Raw genomic sequence first — 18419 nt, forward strand, 5'->3', positions numbered from 1 at the left:
GAACGGCCCGGGTCCGGGGAGAGAGGCTGGGTGCAGGGGATGTGCCTTTGGGATATGTGGGTTTAGGTTGTTGGGGTTTTTTTTCCTATTTGAATGAACGTCACAGACAGCTCTGTTGGCAGCCGGGCTTGCACAGCTGAGCAAAATCTGCCTGTCCCCCCGGCCCAGCGTGGAAAGCGAAAAAACCCTGGGAAGAAACAGGAGTGACTGAAACCCACTGGGGCTGTGGAGGGACTGTAACACACCCGTGCCCTGAGCAGGGAGCATCTTCCCCCTGACCATAGAGAGAGCTGGGACAGCTGCATTAGACTAAATCAAAATCAGGTCTGCAAGCAGTTCCCCTTCTCACTCAGTTCTCTATTTATGGCTTTCACATCAGAACTCTTCCCTATCTTGCAGGGCTTAGGAGAAATTCAAACTTTTCAGTCTTTTAGGATTGTTACCTAGAACTGCCCAAGTAGTGAAGGCTGCATCCATAATACTGAATTCATCAGACACTAATTAACTCAACACGCTATCAGGCATGTGAAACTTCACATATTGGAGATTACATTGCCAGGACACACAGAGTACTTTGCATGCACAAGAGAGAGCAGCACATGCAAGACTTCACTGCCAAGGGTCTACAGCCTTTTGCAGAACAATACCTAAGTTCTTATGCCATTTGGCCCAGCGAATTGTGAAGAACTTTTCCATCCTTCTCAGAAATAGGAATAACTGAAAGAAGCGCTGGTACTATTAGTATTCACTTGATTAAGACTCTATGTGTCACAGAATGGGTTTTCAATGGAAGTATTGGTTAGATTTGATTGATGGTTCCGACCATTCAACTTTTGAGAGGGAGATTTCAATAAAGATAGCAGGATAATTAGGAGCAATATTAGGAAAGTCTCAGGTTAACCCTACAGTAAGCACATACATTTAGATTATGTTGAGCCTGCCTGGTAGTTTACGGAAGACAGCATCAAGAGAACATAACTAACTAAATCTGGCTGCTTTTATTATGCTATGTTCTCTAGGCATTTTTCACACATTTTGCTTCTCGGTCTGCTTTTGATGTGGCAAAGGACAACGTATTCAGCATGTGGTAGACTTCTGAGTAAGCCTGAACTGTAGTTTAACCCTTAGAAACAAAAGTCCTAGCCTGAGGGTCTCAGAAAGACTTGCCAGAAAAGTCTAGGGAAACAGCACAGAAAATGGTGTGGGGTGCAGGGGTGTCAAATAAAGAGTAAAATGGGGAAATAACAAACTGTACTTACTTGTACTTTAACTGTTCCAGCAAATACAGTTAGATGGGCCAGTAAGCAAGCAAAGGACTATCAAAAGTGATGTTGAGCGGCAATATTCAAATGCATACACGCCTCGCTATGCAACATGGTAGGGGACAAGAAATAGGAGACTCTCAGACTAAGAAATTCAGATCTGCTTTGAGTTGCTACAAGAAGGAAGGAACTGCATGAACCAGAATCAACAAAAGGTTAATTAATCAAGACAGATAAAAATCACCACAACTTTTGCTGTGAAAAGCTCATTCGTACTTTGTCAGATAAATTCTCTGCCTTCCCAGCCTGCTTGCAGTCTAGTGTCTTAAATCTAGGCATCCGGTGGTTGTACTCAAACAGTGAGATCTTTCTCCTCACGTTTTGTCAAAGACTCTTTTCCATTATATATACCCCCTCCCCCACCAATTACTTAATTTTTTAAATCCTCTTGCCTAGTGACCACAAGCAGCATCTGTGACATAAAAATCAAAGGTCAGTAGCTTTAATCTGTCAGTATTCATGAGCAATGTTCCCATCACAGAAAACACCCAAAGTACGTCAATTTTGTCAGCAAACTTTGCAAATGCCTTAGATGTCCTTGAGTAAGGCAATGACACTCTGCATTATCAATTCTTGAAAGTATTCTTCATGATGTTGAGAAAATAAATCTGTGGAATTGTGAAAACTGTCGAAACTATGACTCTTTAGCCAGAGAATCGTAAAGATATATTAGTAAATAGGAAGTGATTTAGAAGATTCATTGTCTTTGGCAAGACTATCACTGTTGATTCATCTGCTGTTTTCAATGGCAAAGACTGGGATTTTCAAGCTCAAACCTTAAGTCAAAGAGAATAAAAGTCTTTTTAAAATCATGAAGACAGAACTTAATGTGAACATATCATAATCATTCCTCATACTAGTTAATTCACATTTATTTTGCCAACAATCACAATCATGATTATTGGAAGAGTTTGTTTAATAAGCAGTAAGTAGGAAACCCCAACAGCAAATTAGTTTCATTCAGCACTGCTCTGAGAACTGAAACAAGTCTGAAATTGGGTATCTGCTTTTTTTCTGTGCAGCTGTTTCCCAAGATGAGCTAAGCACAGAAAGGTAACAGAGCTCAAAGCATAAACAGTTTGCTACAGTTGTCAGTGTGCTGATTGTTCAAGGCATCTTCTAACAACTTGAAGATATTTACCCTGGATTCTTTAAAAAGAAATAAAACATCAGTGACACTTAATGTTAAAGCAAACCTCTCCAGTCTGCAAAACTGGACACTTGAAACTGGCTGCGATTGCCTAATGGCAATGAATTTGGTTTAAGCAATATCCACGCTACGGACTTCTGGAATACAGCCTGCACATAGATCACCTAACACACATCCTCCCACATCAGAGCACAGATCAGAAAACCCTCACATCAAGGTGCTGAGCGCTTCTTAAGCTCCCATGCAGCACTGTCCCTCTTCTCCCCAGCTCCAGGAGCCCACACCTGGTGGTGCAGCTTGCGAGCAGGTCATACATGCATTGTGCAGGTGTATCTACAAGGGCCCCCAGAGTCTCCAAAGGGCTGTGGCTCCAGGCCACTTGTCAATATGAGACATGAGGGCAGAGGGCAAGTAGATGAGTCTGATTTGTTTCTGCTCCTTTCACTTCCACTTTTTGAGGATGGTGCCCCAGCCTCAGGAAGCTGAGTCCTCCAAAGTGGAGGCAAGGGCCAAGGCACTGACAGCCTTGAAAACATCCGTAGTTTCAAGGTGGTCTGCATGTTTCCTGCTTGTGAGAGGCCTGACACTCAACCCAGTGGCTGCACAGGCACCCCACAGCAGAACAAGGTTGAACGTATCATTACACGGTTCTTTGACCACAGAATCAACCTTGAAGAAGAGGGAAGGTAATACCCCGATTTTCACCACTGATGTCAGGACCAAGGCAAACACATGACCAACAGGCTTTCAGGAAGCTGCAGAATACTGACATTGTCAAGGTCACGCATTGGTTAAGTTCAAAGACTTCAGGCCAGACAGGCACATGTCCTTGTTGAGACACTAGATCCACAAAGGGCTTGGGTATCAAAATGTCTCATTTACTGTAGATGCTTAGATTCAGACTGAGCATTTAGGATCTCCCTTAACAATGGAAGGGAATCAGAGGATATTAAGAGGATGTAGTTCAGATAAGCCCCATCAAAGCCAAGCATATCAAAATAGAAACTGCTTATAAGAAGGTCCTGAGGGCACCCACAGGCCTTAGTAGCCCTGACCAGCCTCAGATGGGGTCTCAACCCCACCAACCATGGATCCATTTAAGTTGGGCTGCAGGCCCGTGTCAGAACCCAGTTACCCCTACTGGACCCGATGCTGACCTTGTGTTGCTGGTTTGCCTTTTTGGCTTGACCTCAGACTTGCCTGATGGCCAGGACTCTTGGCTGAGGCTGCCCCCAGCCCGCCCTGCTCCCTCGCTGGAGGCGGTGCGACAAACCAGCAGGGCTCTGCCCTTCCAGCCCCTGCCTGGGATACTCCCCACGAGAAATCATTTCAACACAGAACACTCAAACATACAAGTGATTTAGTGATCTGCTCAAAACACTTTTCCATGGCACGGAATTCTTCGTAGTACAGTAAGTATTGCAAATTTGATTGTTGGATAAAACTGCTCAAGGACTAGCTTGTGGAAAGAAAATAAAATAAAATCAGGAGTTATGACCATAAATGTCAAAGCAGAATTTTAAAAGCCACTTCCCACTGTGGGACTACCACTCATCTCCAGAGCAGCCTACTAACTTTCCATCTAACCTTTCAAAGCTACAAAGGTATCATTGACTTCCTAGAGGCGTACAGAAGCACAGTTCTCTGAAGATTATCTACAGAAAGGAGCTTCTATGAGGCCACTCACACAGTCATACACCAGTCATTGATTCAGCTCTCACGATCCAGACCCAGGTTCTTCTTTGTGCACTATAAAACAATGAAACACGTATTACTACACTAGGTGGAATATTTTTAAGAACAGGAAGGGGAGTTACAGTATGTTAATAAACATATTATGCTCTTATTCATATTTATTGCCTGTATTAAAAGGCCATAACTTCTTTCATTGTGTGTGACCTGTAGCTATAAAGCCACCAGCTGTGAGTTAGACAGAAATGTGTCATTGCAAGACATCAACTGGTCATAAAAATAATCAGAATAACTGACTTCTCTTTCAGGGAAATTTGAAAAGCTCACTCCAGATCCTGCTCTCCTGTCAGAAAGTCTTGCATTTCCCTCTTAACACCGTCAAACTAAAATACATAGTTCACAAACCTCACACTATTTATGACAGAAGGAAAGTTTTCTGCAATTTGATCTGAATTCTTTTCAGCCTTTGGGGGGCCAGGGGGCCAGGGGGGGAGTTCCCGTATTTTGTAATCTTGCAGAACAGATTATCCCCCATTATGAAAAACAGCTCATCAGCTATTTAGGAGAGAGTTTGACTTTCCCTCTCTGGCACGGGCTTTGTAGTGGGTGCTAAGGCATGGACAGGCACTCGTGCAGCACCACGGGGACAAGATTTGTTCACTGTGCCAAATTTAATTTTGAATGGAGGAATTTAACTAGAAGGTATGGCTCTTCGTGCTTCAACTCCCACAATTCCCAGAGTTATTACTCCACTGTTACTAAAGAATGAAAGAAAATAAAGCAACTAAACCAAATGTATTTCTTGTTTTGTCCCTTTTTCATATATTTCTACTGCAAAACACTAAAGGTATGAATTTCATTCCTGTAGCAACAACTCTCACAAAGGCTTCTATTTCAGTTAGTCCTCACATTTGTAAAAATGTACCTGCAGTAGCTGCTTGGTCTTTCAAGTTCTTGGCCATCTACCTGCTTGAGTCAATTCTGCTGGTTGTTCGGCTTAATCCACAGTAAACTGCATGGTGTGAGGCAGGCAGCACACTTCAGTTCTAATGCAAAGCAGAGCAGTCCACACTGCATTTTACATACACAAAAATCTTCAAAGTTGCCTAACAAAAAAACCCCAAACCAACTGTGTTTTGACTTTGCATAATAGCATAGTTGACTAACATGTAAAAGAAAGACTTGTCACTTCTCAACTTACACTTCTTTCGCCTTAACCCTTCAGCAAGCTTTCAACATCAGTTTTCTATACAAGGCAAAAAAAGAATTCCACAAACCGGACACACTATTAAGGTGAAAACCAAGTTAGACCCAATTGCCTTCCAGTGCAAAATACAGAAACTTTTCAAAATTACTGTTGTATGTGAGAAATTAATTTCAGACAGAAAAGGCAAGTTTACCTGTGTGTTCTGAAATAACGGTAGAAACAGAATCAATCTCATCTACAGCTGTTAGCAGCTCCATTGAACTTTTAATCGGTCATTAAAAATACCACTTAAGAACTCATCCCTTTTAAACAGGTTAATAAAAAATGAAGCTTAGTGCAAAGTTCAGCGTGATCATTATACTCAAAAATACAATGTTTCATTTTTTATATAACAGCTTTACTAACAAACAGCAAGAGACATTTAGTAATGATGTCATGCAGGTATCACAAGATTACAAAAGATGAACAGGTCACCTAACAGCTCAAAATTCCTTGCGGTTAAGAAACCAAGCTACATCTTCTTGATTTCCCAGGCTGTTTCATGGTAGCCTGTCAAAGTGTTACAGCTACCTCTTGGATCGATTGTTGGATTCCCTAAAGGAAAGAGTAGGCTAGTACAGTATCCCACAGCACAGTGCTTTTGTGCCTTTTTCACAAGGCCTGCCTCACTCTTCACAACCCTCAGAAGTAGTCCTCATGGGGTAGGAAACTGCCTGAGGCCGTTGGCAGCTGAAGATAAACACAGAAGGTACAGGTTAAAAAAAATGCTATGGTGCAGAAGGAAAAGAACCTTATTTTCAACCTTTTTAAGGTCTTGGGCTTTTAGCCACTGTGACGGGAACACAGTCTATGGCTGAAACACAACAGTTTCAGTAACATATTCTGATCTCACCAACACAGTGAAATACACCTCTGAAAATGTCAAGCGATAGCACGCTTCACATTAAACTGAAACATAGTTCAATTCTTTCTTTAGTGTCAACGTTCCACCAAAACATTGGCTTTATATAGCATGGAAGGGATTTTACAACAGTATCTGTTGACCAGAAATTGACACAAATTTTGAGAAAAGCCACTGGACAATAAGTAGTAGGTAATTTATTGTGCGAGTTCATCTGCATGAAAAATTAACTATGCAGAAAAGTAGGCTGGATCTACAGCAACTTCAAACTCCATAGTCCAGGGGACACTTGCTCCCAACAATTAAATTCACACCCAAGTTTACTATGGAATAAATCCCCTGGGTAGACGATGACCTCTGAGATGAGAGCCGCAGCAATAAAAGTAATCACTGTTCAGTTTTAAATGCCAATCAAGTACACTTTTAGAGTAAATTCTAAATAACAATTGCTGAAGCTAAATGATCTTACAACAAACTTGCAAACCGAAGTGATATGAATCCCTTTACCTATGTAAAAAATACCATTTACTGTGCAGCTCAGATTTAAATAAAAGACAAATAGTGTATCAATTATATTTACTATATATTTACATGTAATACTGTGATGAAATAAAGGAGTCAATTAACATATGTCACAAAAGGAACAAAACCCTTTAAAGGTACCAGTACCTTTCATATTATCACATTTATGGAACTGTTCTCTTACATCTCAATGATATATCATACGATGAGTTAACACGAGCAGACGGACAAATAAACCCTTGAATTGGAGCATATGCTAGGGTGTTGACTCCCATTTCAGCAAGATACTTCAGGGGCGCCAACTTAAAGCATATAAGCAGCATGGGTTTCAGGAGGATAAAATTTAAATGTGCACCCCAGTTCCTTGCTGATCAGGGCCTCATTTTATGGGATTCCACTGACAATACAACAAACTACAACATTTATAAGCATACAAGGGGAGGTATTATATACCTTAATGAATGAATATACGTACTTCTACTCAAAAGTGAACCACAGCTCATTGCCCATTGCCAGTTACTGACTTACCTAACAAATGGAATCATCCTTCCAATTTTAGATACACTGACACAAGAGCCTTCTGTTATATGATGCTTTGAACATTATTTGGAGTCAGCTCTTTAATAAGAGCTGCACCAACTTGTGCACCTGACATTTCTTCTAGCTAATCAAGCTGCAATGGGAAATTTTATACTCTTTACATATTGCTTGAAAAATGGTAATATTACACTGCTTAAAATTAAACATTTTTAAATCATGTGAGAAGTGGAAGTTTTATATAACCACACAATAATTTTCTTAAATTGGCAGGATAAATCTATGCAAGTGAAATATTGGCAAAAGAATCAACATTAAAAAATTAAAATTCTAACTGCAAAATTACCAGCCAGCCACAATAAAAATTCTAACCTGCTCTCTCCCTTTCTATACTCTCTCCCAGAATAAAAACTTCACAGAGGACAAAGTGGGAATGATGTGACACACTGCCTTTGTTAATCCAGTTAGTAAAGCAGATGTAGGTTCAAGTATTTAATTCCACACAGCACTAATAAATAGAAGTAAACAATCTGGATGAGAATATCATTGTAGCTAAAGTACTGCAAAAAACTTTTGTTTCTGAGTGAGCACCGTTATTATATTATGCTATTGTTTTGGAACTCCCAAAGGGGAAAGAGAAAAAAAAAAAAAAGAGAGAGAGAGAAATATTGATGAGAAATGTACTCAGACCAGATCACATGAAAGCCTATAGAGAATGCTACAAAACCGGACTGAATAATTACAGGGGTTTTCCTGCAAGTTTTAGAAAGCATTATCTGTAGTTTATGTCTACATTACAACTTTTGCTCTGCATATAATCAGAGCAAAATGTTACATCTGTGTTTTCACTTCTCTCATATTGAGGGCCATACACATACCCTCCCAAAGTAAAACACTGACGGTTTGGTTTCAAAACTATAAGCAGTACATTTCTTAACACAGTTCCTTCAATTTTAGGCCACATGTTCATTTAAAGACATTCTTATCAATTACAAGCCTCCCCTTTAATTGCTTAAGATCCCATAGAAAAGCAAATATACAAATATCAGAAGTGCTGATCCTGAGATGAAGTATGGGAAATTCTGGTCCAGTTTGATCCTTATTCAAACTTCTGTTTCAGTTTCTTCTGAAAGACAGCTGGTAGGATGGAGAGGATGGCTAGAATCATGAGAACAAAAACAGAGTTCCAGGAAACAGCTTCCCCTGCTGTCGTAAGTTGGTACAGCGTTGTTCCTGCCTTAATGGCTACAAAAGACGGTGGCGCCACACCTGGAGCAGGGAATTAGAAGGGTAGGAGGACAAAGGAAGAAAAATCAAGTTTGTTAGAGCAGAAAAAAAAGTATTCATGAATTAGTCATCCAACTTTTAACACCAAAATTTTCAGACACTGTAACCTTGTACTTTTTTTTAATAAAAAGGGGTATAAATAGAAAACTCAAAGGCAAAGCCCCTTATCAAAACAAGTGGTTTAATGCCATTTTTAATATTTTTAACACCAAAGCAAACATAGAAGACTAAGAAAATAATCTTTGCTCTTTACAGAATCTGAAGATTTTAAGTTGTCTCTACAAATCGATTTTATTTAATTCATAAGAAAAAAATATAGATTATTTCCTAACTGGATTGAAAAGTATTTGCAAAAAATATGTCAATTACAAAACTAAAGTGATTAGCACTACAATAGTTAAATTACTAATTCACTCCTACGAAGATACATTAAGATGAACAAAATGGAGTGGGAAGGGGAAAAACAATCCTCCAGATCAAAGTCACATTACATCCTCACACAACTATGCTGAGCTCAAAACAGGAGCTTATAGAAGTACACAGCAGTATTACAGTCATGGAGTTGAACAAAAAGTTATAATACATAAGCGATATGAACCAAGTGTTCATATAACGTACGTTTTCTTCAGCATGTAATTAAGCCTGGCCTCATTGCCTCTCATCCTGAACAGTCCTGACTACTAAAATCTTTCGATGCTCAAACTCTACACATCAAGTACACAACTAGTACCCTTGTGCAATCTCTCCGCTGCCCAGCAGGCGACGACCTCCGCCGAGCAGCGCCCCCAGAGAGTGGCCAGTACCAGCCCCCCTCGCTGCCCCCAACCTGCGGTGCACTAGCCGCAATCCTTACCTAGAAAAGTGCCAATGAAAAATACTTTCAATGGCACGTTAATTACAGGAGATGTTATATTGATAAACCAATTGGGAAGAAAAGGTGTTATTCTCAAAAATATTATGTAGTTAATGAGGTGTTCTCTGTGTCGTTCAACCTGCCAAAACAAAAGCAAAACAAATTCAGTAAAAAAAAAAAAATAATCCCTGCCTCGAAAACACACAATGATTTTACTATGAGAGCTTTGTTGTGGGTGGGGGTGGTGTGCATTTCTGTAGAAATTTACAAGTTGCAAACATAAAAAAGCAGTTAAACAACTAGTGACTCTTCCTTGAGTCATCCCTGAATCACCTGCTAAACAGCACCAAAGCTGGTCTGGAAATACCAGTCTGCGGTACAGCATGGTGACGGTGCTCTGAATCAGCCAACTTACACAGCAAACAAGCCATCAGGCACAGCAGCAGCCTGACCCTAACTTCAGTGCAGCAACCTCTGTCTAACAGCAGCCCAACCAACACAGCCAGCTCGTCATGCTATTCCTAAAGCTTTTGCAGGAGCTAGCAATGAAGTCTGCTGCTCAACCCATTCCATCCTAATTCAGGGTCAAACTTGAAACGCAACTGTGTTCCTCACTTGGAAACTGGGCCAGGTCATGGCTCTGAAGCTCACCTGGTGGCTACTGCCAGCACAGCTGCAAAACCTGGCTACCCATACACTAGAATGCCTAGCATTAACATTTACCCAGGAAAAACCACAATAGCCCCAACTTTATTTCCAGTCTTAATTCTATTCTCAAGACTAGCCCAGCTCTTTACATTAGTATTACAGCAAAGCCTCTCCTCCTCTCAGCCTGGCTTTAGCCCTTTCAAACAAGAACTCTAACCTCAAATCAAGTTACAAGGATAGCAAAGCATCCACCACCTCAGGCCTATCCTGGCAGACCTTCACTAAGCCTAAGCCTAAACATGATCCACCTGGCCCCAAACAGTTGAAATCAAACCTGGTCTGATTGCAATTCCATCTGAAATCTCATGCAGCAACTCACCCCAGTCACAACCCTCTTCTTCCCCACAAATTTAGCTTTAACTGCAACACTAAAGTCCTGCTACCGTTCAGTAGTACCAGTGTGGGGTTTTCTTAATCTTACTGAAGGGCAAACCCTTAAACATTGATTAATCCTCCATGTAAAATGTCTTAGCCCTCAAAATGCAATCATGACCTAGCCCAATTAACCTGGAAACAGTGAGATATGAACCACACGTGCAATCACAATTTTAAATCACATCCATTTCTGTGGAATATGGAAATAGTAACCATTTGGTACTCAGAGAATAGCCTCAAGATTATATTGTGTATTAAGATTAACTTGGGTAAAGAGTCAAAACGCTACTACACTATTTAATAAGGTCAATCATGCATACACAGCTCCATATCTTATCTAATGAGGAACAAGTTTAAAATATGTTTACATTCCTCAAATCGTGAGCAGAGTACAGTAGGAAGTTGTGCTTCACACTTGCAAAAAAAAAAAAGTTTGACCTTGTTTTTGAGTATCAGAGCAAGAGGCCTGAGGTCAAATACTAATCACACTATGATTTTGTATTGCAAAGTTTTTAACTTCATCTGACATATAACACTTGCTGAAACTAATGTTACTAGATACTGTAAGAGAAAGTTTCTAAATGCTCCACCCACAATAACATCTTCAAATTAAGTTTTTGAAATCATATAGCTACAGGTTTTCTTCCCCTATAAAAAACACAAACCCAGCTTTCATTAGTTCTGAGTCTTAGAGAGCTATTACTTTAAATTGAAACCAGAGAGATTTCCTATTGACATTAGCTAAACCAAGGGGTTATCAGTTGCAAGCTCATCTTGGGTAAAAACAACTTCCTCACAGAAAATACCATAAAATCAGGAATACTCCCCACTGTTTAAAAACACTCAGAGAAAGTACCTACAGTGTCAGAAAGAAGTCAGAATCCTTTCTCTGTAAATAGATATATATGAGCATGATACCCTCGATCTTTCCATGCTATTCCACTACACATCTTCTATCATAAATTTCAGCATCTCCAGAAACTTTACCTGTTCTGACCATTTTACTGCTTTTTCTGTTAAGTATCTGTATACAACAGGACGTCCCACTAGGTATGAAAGCATATAGCAAAATGAAGCTCCAAGTCCTGAGCACTGGGGAAAAAGAGAAAAAAAAAAAAGAAAAGAAAAGAAAGAACAAATGAGCAGAAACACTAACTAATCTTAGCCTTATATCCTTATTAACTACACTGGCTGCACAGAGCCTGCTTGTACGTGGCCCTCCATTGAGCCTGGAGGGCTCTTCAGCAGTATGTACATATTCCCTAAGAACACTGTTGACCCAAGACAGTTCCTTCATTTCCAAGGCATTTAGATCAATCTTAACATTCAAAGTAGACGATGTTGATCACTTTTCAGTTAATATTGAGCGATTCCACAGTTTTACAATTTTGAACAGTGAAAGCTTTGCAACTAAGAGGCACAATGGCATCAAAGAGATTCAGATGTGAAAATGCATCAATCTGGTCCTCCATACCTACTCAATTATCTCATTCGTATGTACTAAAGCTCATTATGACTGCATCTTTTGTACATGACAGTTTCTGAAGCTTCTCAATAATAGACATTTCGTATCTTAAATTAAGCTTCTTGAGTATTTAAGCCATCTAAAAACAGATGTGTTTTGCAGTGTGGTAATAAAAATGCAGTAATCATATTCTGAAATTACGATCAGGTTCCAGTGTTCCTAGAATATTTAAATCAAAGGAAACTGGCTGATTCACACTCAGATGCCTCCATTATTAAGAAAACTTAAAGACAGTTTTAGCCTTTTAGATCATCACCCAATGCTACAGCAAATTTTGTGGGTAACGCCATTCTCACAAGCGAGCTGAATGAGAACTCAGTCATTCCCCAGAAACTGAAGTATACCTGTTTTGCTCAGACTCTGAACATTTCAAACAGCAAGCTGCTCAGATGCTTGGTTGCATTCCAAATAGATAGAAATATGTGCCTTCAAACACTATTTTCCATACTTACCAGACAAACAAGAAATAAGGCCAGTGGAAAGGGATAAAGAAACCCTGACAGGATACTGAGAAATATAGACCCAGGAATTGCAAATGTTTGCAAGCTGGATGCATCTTAGTCAAGAAAAAACGGTATTTTTTTTTTAAAGATACCCAATCCTTAATTTTATAAGCAGTCATGACACATATTACAATTTGAAAAAGTATGAATTTAAACAGGCATAGCCTCTAAAGAGCTTTACTTCAAAATAAATTTGCAGAGTAGCACAAGAAGCCCAGAGAAACAAGAGGTAGACTCTTCATTACACGTACAAAATTAAGTCACTAAATAATAAAAGCTGTAGGGTTTTTTTCCTCCTTACCTGTGCTACAATTGACACTGGGGATTTATTGTGACATTAAAGGAACACATATTTCTGATTTTACATTGCTGACTGGAGATACGCAGATGTCAGATACTCTCCCTGCTAGGTTCACAGAACTGTCCAAGCCCATAACTACTGTGAGTTTCATGGAAGACTGACATATATGAAGGCAACTACTACTTCCTTACAAACAAGCACAGTGCAATCACTAGATACATAGGATACATGATCTCTAATTTAAGTCAAAATTTTTCCAAAAGGCAAAAAATTAAGTTTCTGCAGTATAGGCAAACAAGCTGTTGAGCTTAAGGCTTGCTAGGCATACTTGAGACTATGATGTATTGCCCACTTTGGACAGAAATCTTATAAAGCAAAAAAAATCCGCACACTATTTTGTCCGAGTTGAATTGACTGGAATATCAAAAAGCCAATTTATCTTCCGTAAGTCCATTACAGCCAGTACAGCTTTTTCTGAGCAAGTGTCAAGGTTCTGAGGTAATTGTAACATATTTGTCAACTGATCACAGCCTACTGCTGAGACAGTAAATGTCATCGCATCAGCTGCTACGGTAGTTCAATAAACAGCCAATTCTGTTCTACTTCTTGTTAGTATATAAACTAACATTTTAATTTTCTTCATAAATCTATTGTTCGTGAACTACACTTAAAAAGAAGGCGCTAGAGGATAATTACTAATGGCACATTCAGAATGAATTTTTCTCCGAGTTATGAAAGCCTCCTGCATGAAACCATGAAACAGACCTCTTATACAGCTTTTAAGTTATTAACCTTTAGTTAAGTGTTCCAGTTAAGACTGTGTTTAATGATTAATATATGCAGCACTCGGGGAAAAAGAAGTTAACGGAGAACACAGGTAGCCTTTGTGTCTCCTTCGGTAGAAAGTACTTCAGAAATTTAGCACTCCCTAAAGGGAAATAGAGATTTGTTTTACATATGTGGGCACTATAGAGATGAAAGAAGGCTCAAAACACTTTCCTTCAAAAATGCTGTAAAATATTCTGTAAATTACCCTTATATGGCACTTTTGAATGTCTCAAGGAAGAGCAGTGCAGCAGCCTCAGTCTTCCTCTAGAATCAACTAACTGGCAATTTAGTTTGCAATTTAAAAAGTTAGCACAACACTAAAATGAGACCACATCTAATATTAAAGCTAAAAATATTGTTCCTAACAGACACAGTCAAGGTGAAGCTGCATACCTATCTCCAGTAGCATTTACTACTATAAGTGCATGCAACAATCTCCTACTCAAGCCCTTTTTACAGCCCAAAAAGCATAATGAAACACATAAGAAATGTTTCTAAGTTAAAAGATTTTTTTAATATTTGTGTCTATTTATAAACATGCCTAGGTATGTTAGCCTTCTTTACCCACGATCAAGACTTTATATGTTTATATTTTCCAATTCTTCTCCAGAGAAATACGGACTCCATAAAAACTGCCCTTTACATCAAAAAAAGGATACAAAACATATGTGGCAAAATAAGCCACTAACACTTGAACATAAAATGTGTCCTTATATTTGGACAGGACTTTTCCCAATGCCTTCGCATCATCCATATCTCTAGGAACCTTTATACATTCTCTTTCTCCTCTGGGAAAAAAAAAAAAAAAAAAAAAAGGCAGGAATGGTGGTAAATATAATCGAACAGTACAATGAAATTACTTACTGAATATATAGATAATTAGATACAGTATATCACTAAACTACATCAGCAAACAAACCACAATTATCATTGATAATGTTCTCAGATAACGCTTAATATTTACAGTGTTTTGTATTAGAAAATCCTCAATTTTAGATATTTGCAAACTTTTTTTTTTCATTGCAATAATCTGCTTAATTTCTAGGATTGCTTTTTTTCTTACCAAGTACTGATCAAAAGGAAGTATTTACTCAAACCAAACCTTGGCAACTGAACAACAGTCAACATTTCAGCCAAAACCAACTGTAACTGCCCCAACGCCAGGGTCATAACATTTCAAGTGCAGCAAGAGCGGCAGAGCTTTAACTCACAAACAAACAGAGCTTTAAGAGCAGAATGTCATGTCACACCTTAACCTGGTGCAACCCTGGGCAGCACAGTTGAGTGTCCTCTCTTCCTCTGTATCAGACTTAGTGATTGGACTGTTGCAAACTGAACTTGTTATGCAAGTTAATCAGAGAGAAAATTAACTACTAAAAGAAAAAAAGCAAATTGTCAGACAAAGCAGGCTTCCATCTTGTCAAACTATCTACCTTTCCAACACGAGTAATAGATGCAACTCTAGGTGGTGTTTTTTTCTAGGAGATAAAGGGAAAGCAAGGCTTAGGTATGAAGAAAGAGGGATGTCCCCTTTTGATGACAGCCTCCAGTTATACCAGTGCACAACGAATTTTAAAGTAAACCTAGGCCTAGCCAAGCATGTTTTGGCTCTCAACATAAGAGTAAGAGCATAGCGAGTTACCATTGCTCATGTGACAGGGGGTAACTTTTCAAAACACAGTATCTCAACTGTGCAACAGGAACCCTAGGTCAAGCACAACTCTGTTTACACAGCTCCTACTGGTTAGTATTTCAGTATTAACTGTATCCTGACATTCTAGGTTATAAATTCAAATTCCCTTTTTAGAAAAATAACATTATGTCTATAATTAACTCACATCAGTTTAAAAATCACTTAACCCCATGTAGGCTCCTCTACTATTTGATATCAAAAAGCAAATTAATCAATCTTTCTTAACATACTTACTCACTAAGTTGTGGGAAATTTTTATATACCAGAAACATAAGGAAAGCAGCTGATAAGAAGATGGACACTAAAATAAGAAGTGATGTCCGTGCTGATCCACCTTCTGCCTGAGCTTTCCCTGAAATGAAACAAAAACAAAGTTAAAAACCACAAACCAAAACAACAATGAAAAGCCTCACATCTTACAACAGATTTCAAACTTACACTTTTAAGGAAACATTAAGGTAAGCTCTCTGCAGACACAATCTTCCCACCGATGCTTTCAATAACATACACAATACATTGCTCACATTTCCTGAAAGCTTTCAAGCAAACCTGAAGTTCCTGGCAAGCATCCCACAGAAGTCAACTTTTATGATCTGTAATAATTTAAGCCTCAATTACATTTGTAAAGAGAAAAATGGACCAAACCAAAGCGAGCCACACACAGTTTTTCCTTTTTGCCAGAAACGTTTTGCCAGTTCGGTCAACTAGAGATTTAAGTTGCAGTTAAACCTTCAGTACGTGCAATGCAACTTTGAAACGTGCTCATAAACAGGTTTTTATTTTTATTTCCTCTTAAAAAAGAGAAGCAGGCACAGGCACTAGCCAGTTAGGCGAGACACAACAGGAGAAAACACAGGGAGACACACACTAGTTGGGGGTATAAAGATGACAGTTTTCAGACTTGGGAATTACGTATCTTTTGCACTCATATAAAATGACTTCACTTGGACATACAAGTTTTTAGTAGCCTTTACTTTCTGTAAAGGAAGCAATGGGAGTACATTAAGGGACACAATTACATTTTAGCCCTCTTCTTCAGATTTTTACCGAGGTGACCATACACACGCAACACACTGGTCAGCACAAATGCAGCCACACGCACAAAGAATTTTAAACGGCGAGATAAACAGCACCAGCTCCGCACCCGCACTGGGGCGCCAGTGCGTGCACCCTTACAGCACCCGGCACCGGGGCGCCCCGGGCACCGGCACCCCGGGCACCGGCCACCTCGCTGCGGTGACAGGCGGCGGGACGGGCACCCCCGGGACGGGACGGGCACCCAGCTGCCCTCGCTTTAACGCTTGTCCCTCCCAGGGCACCGTGACACCACAGGTGGGCGCTGGCTCTGCTCAGGCCGAGGGCGGCATCTACGTAGCAGTTACAAGCGTGAATGCCCCACCGGCGAGTATTTTAGTGACATCTTCTCCAGAAAAAAAAAAAAACATAAAAAAAAAAAGAAAAGCAAAACCAATAACTTAAGAGGACGAAGAAGGGAAACACAGCGAACTGCCCCTGCTGCCGCTTCCACTTTCTGTGCTCCAGCCCTGCCGGCGGTGGGACAACACACACAGGAGGAGCCCCCGCGTGTTTGCTCATGAGCGGGGGACGAGCTGCTGCCCACTCCGGCCCCGCGGCGGGGGGCTGCCGGGGGGCTGCCGGGCCCCGCTCCCCCCGCACCGCCCCCCAGCCCCGGGGGGCCCCCGCCGCCCCAGCCCTCGGCACCTTCTAGAAGCTGCCGCTGGTGCCTGGCGCTCTCCGCCGCCGCCCGGCAAGGCCCGCGCTCCGCCGCACGCCGCTGCGCCATGGCTCCGCGCTACCCCGGGGCCCGCCGGCCGGCGAATCCAGGCCGGGGCAGGCCTCGCCGGCACCGAGAGCCGCGGGAAGGAGGCGGGCCCGGCCGCTCCTCCTCACCCCACCGGGTCGCGGTCGCGCTCCCGCCCCCGACGCCGCGCGGCGCATGCGCTTCACCGGAGCGCCGCTAGTGTAGGGGTAACTACGGGCTGGCGCTCCTGCGCCGTGAAATACGGGAGCACGTGTTGGGCTCCACGTCGCGAAATGCGGTGGTGGGGTAGCGATAGTAAATACGGTAATTCTGCCTTTTGGGAACGTCCGTGTGGGTCTGTACGGTAGAGCGCGCAATAGGCGTGAATGCGGTGCGGGGGTCTCCGGCGCCGCAGCTCGGCCTCCTGCGCTGGCAGTAGATGCCGTGGTGCCTGCAGGCCGCCGGGTGAGGTGTGTCTGCCGCTCGCCTTCCCTCGGCTGAGGGGCCGTGGGAATCTTACGTAATTTTTAACTAGGTTTTCAGGGTTTTCGAGCCCCCTCCCTCGCAAGTGTTCCTCACTTTCGAGAAGAAGGCTTCCACGTGCTGTGCGGAATGAGCTAGATTGCTTTTCTTTTCCCGGGGAAGAAAGAAAACTCCTAGCTGTCTCAGGATTTTCTTGGTTTCCCTTCCTGTCAGTAAGGCGGGCTGAGATCCCTCAGCAATGCGGGAGCGTCATGTCCCAGGGCTCACAGATTCCTTGGCATTCGAGCCGCATCTGACCTCGCAGCACCTTCTCCACGCAGTCCCTTGGCAGCCGGACACCTCGGCCTTTCCCCTCGCCCCGCCCGCGGGAGCGTTGCAGCCCGCGGGCTGCGCGCCTTGCGAAAGCTGCTGGGCAGGCTTGCTGGCCGGGGGAGGTGGTGTGTCACCGCCTCCCCTTCTCCAGCTGTATCTACTTAAAAATCTTCAGCCTTTTTTTTTTCAGGGCCTTTTTCTAGAAAAAGGAAGCTCTCACCAAAGCTGGATGCCCTTCTAAGATTTAGCTTCAGCTCAATTTATCTGTGTACTCTTGTCTGCAGCTAACTATACCATGACTAAACATATCTTTTAAATTTGCTTGTACAGGATACAACAAACAAGTATTTTTTTAGCGGTGGAATTTTACAGATTGCATTTCCTGAGGTCACAGATCTTTATAAAGCAGCGAGGAAAATGCAGTTCAGCACACAGCAGACCCCTGAAAAGCGTTGCTT

At 41.4% G+C, this 18419-nt stretch overlaps 1 protein-coding gene across 2 annotated transcripts; it reads right to left on the minus strand.

Annotated features, from left to right (window-relative positions):
* Positions 1-5602: 5602 nt before the first annotated feature.
* Positions 5603-17307, minus strand: TMEM41B (transmembrane protein 41B). 2 transcript variants are annotated; one of them, XM_037402200.1, is made up of 7 exons: positions 17127-17307; positions 15639-15756; positions 14371-14499; positions 12532-12625; positions 11542-11646; positions 9472-9610; positions 5603-8600 (listed from the first exon to the last, which is right to left on the minus strand). In XM_037402200.1, the coding sequence occupies exons 1-7, from the start codon at positions 17206-17208 to the stop codon at positions 8431-8433; spliced, it is 837 nt and encodes a 278-aa protein (XP_037258097.1). In that variant the 5' UTR covers positions 17209-17307; the 3' UTR covers positions 5603-8430. The 2 variants fall into 2 exon arrangements, with proteins under 2 accessions (XP_037258097.1, XP_037258099.1); XM_037402202.1 differs by lacking the exon at positions 17127-17307 and adding an exon at positions 15843-15864.
* Positions 17308-18419: the final 1112 nt, after the last annotated feature.

Source organism: Falco rusticolus, chromosome 10, assembly GCF_015220075.1.
Source record: "Falco rusticolus isolate bFalRus1 chromosome 10, bFalRus1.pri, whole genome shotgun sequence".
Classification (NCBI taxonomy): Eukaryota; Metazoa; Chordata; class Aves; order Falconiformes; family Falconidae; genus Falco; species Falco rusticolus.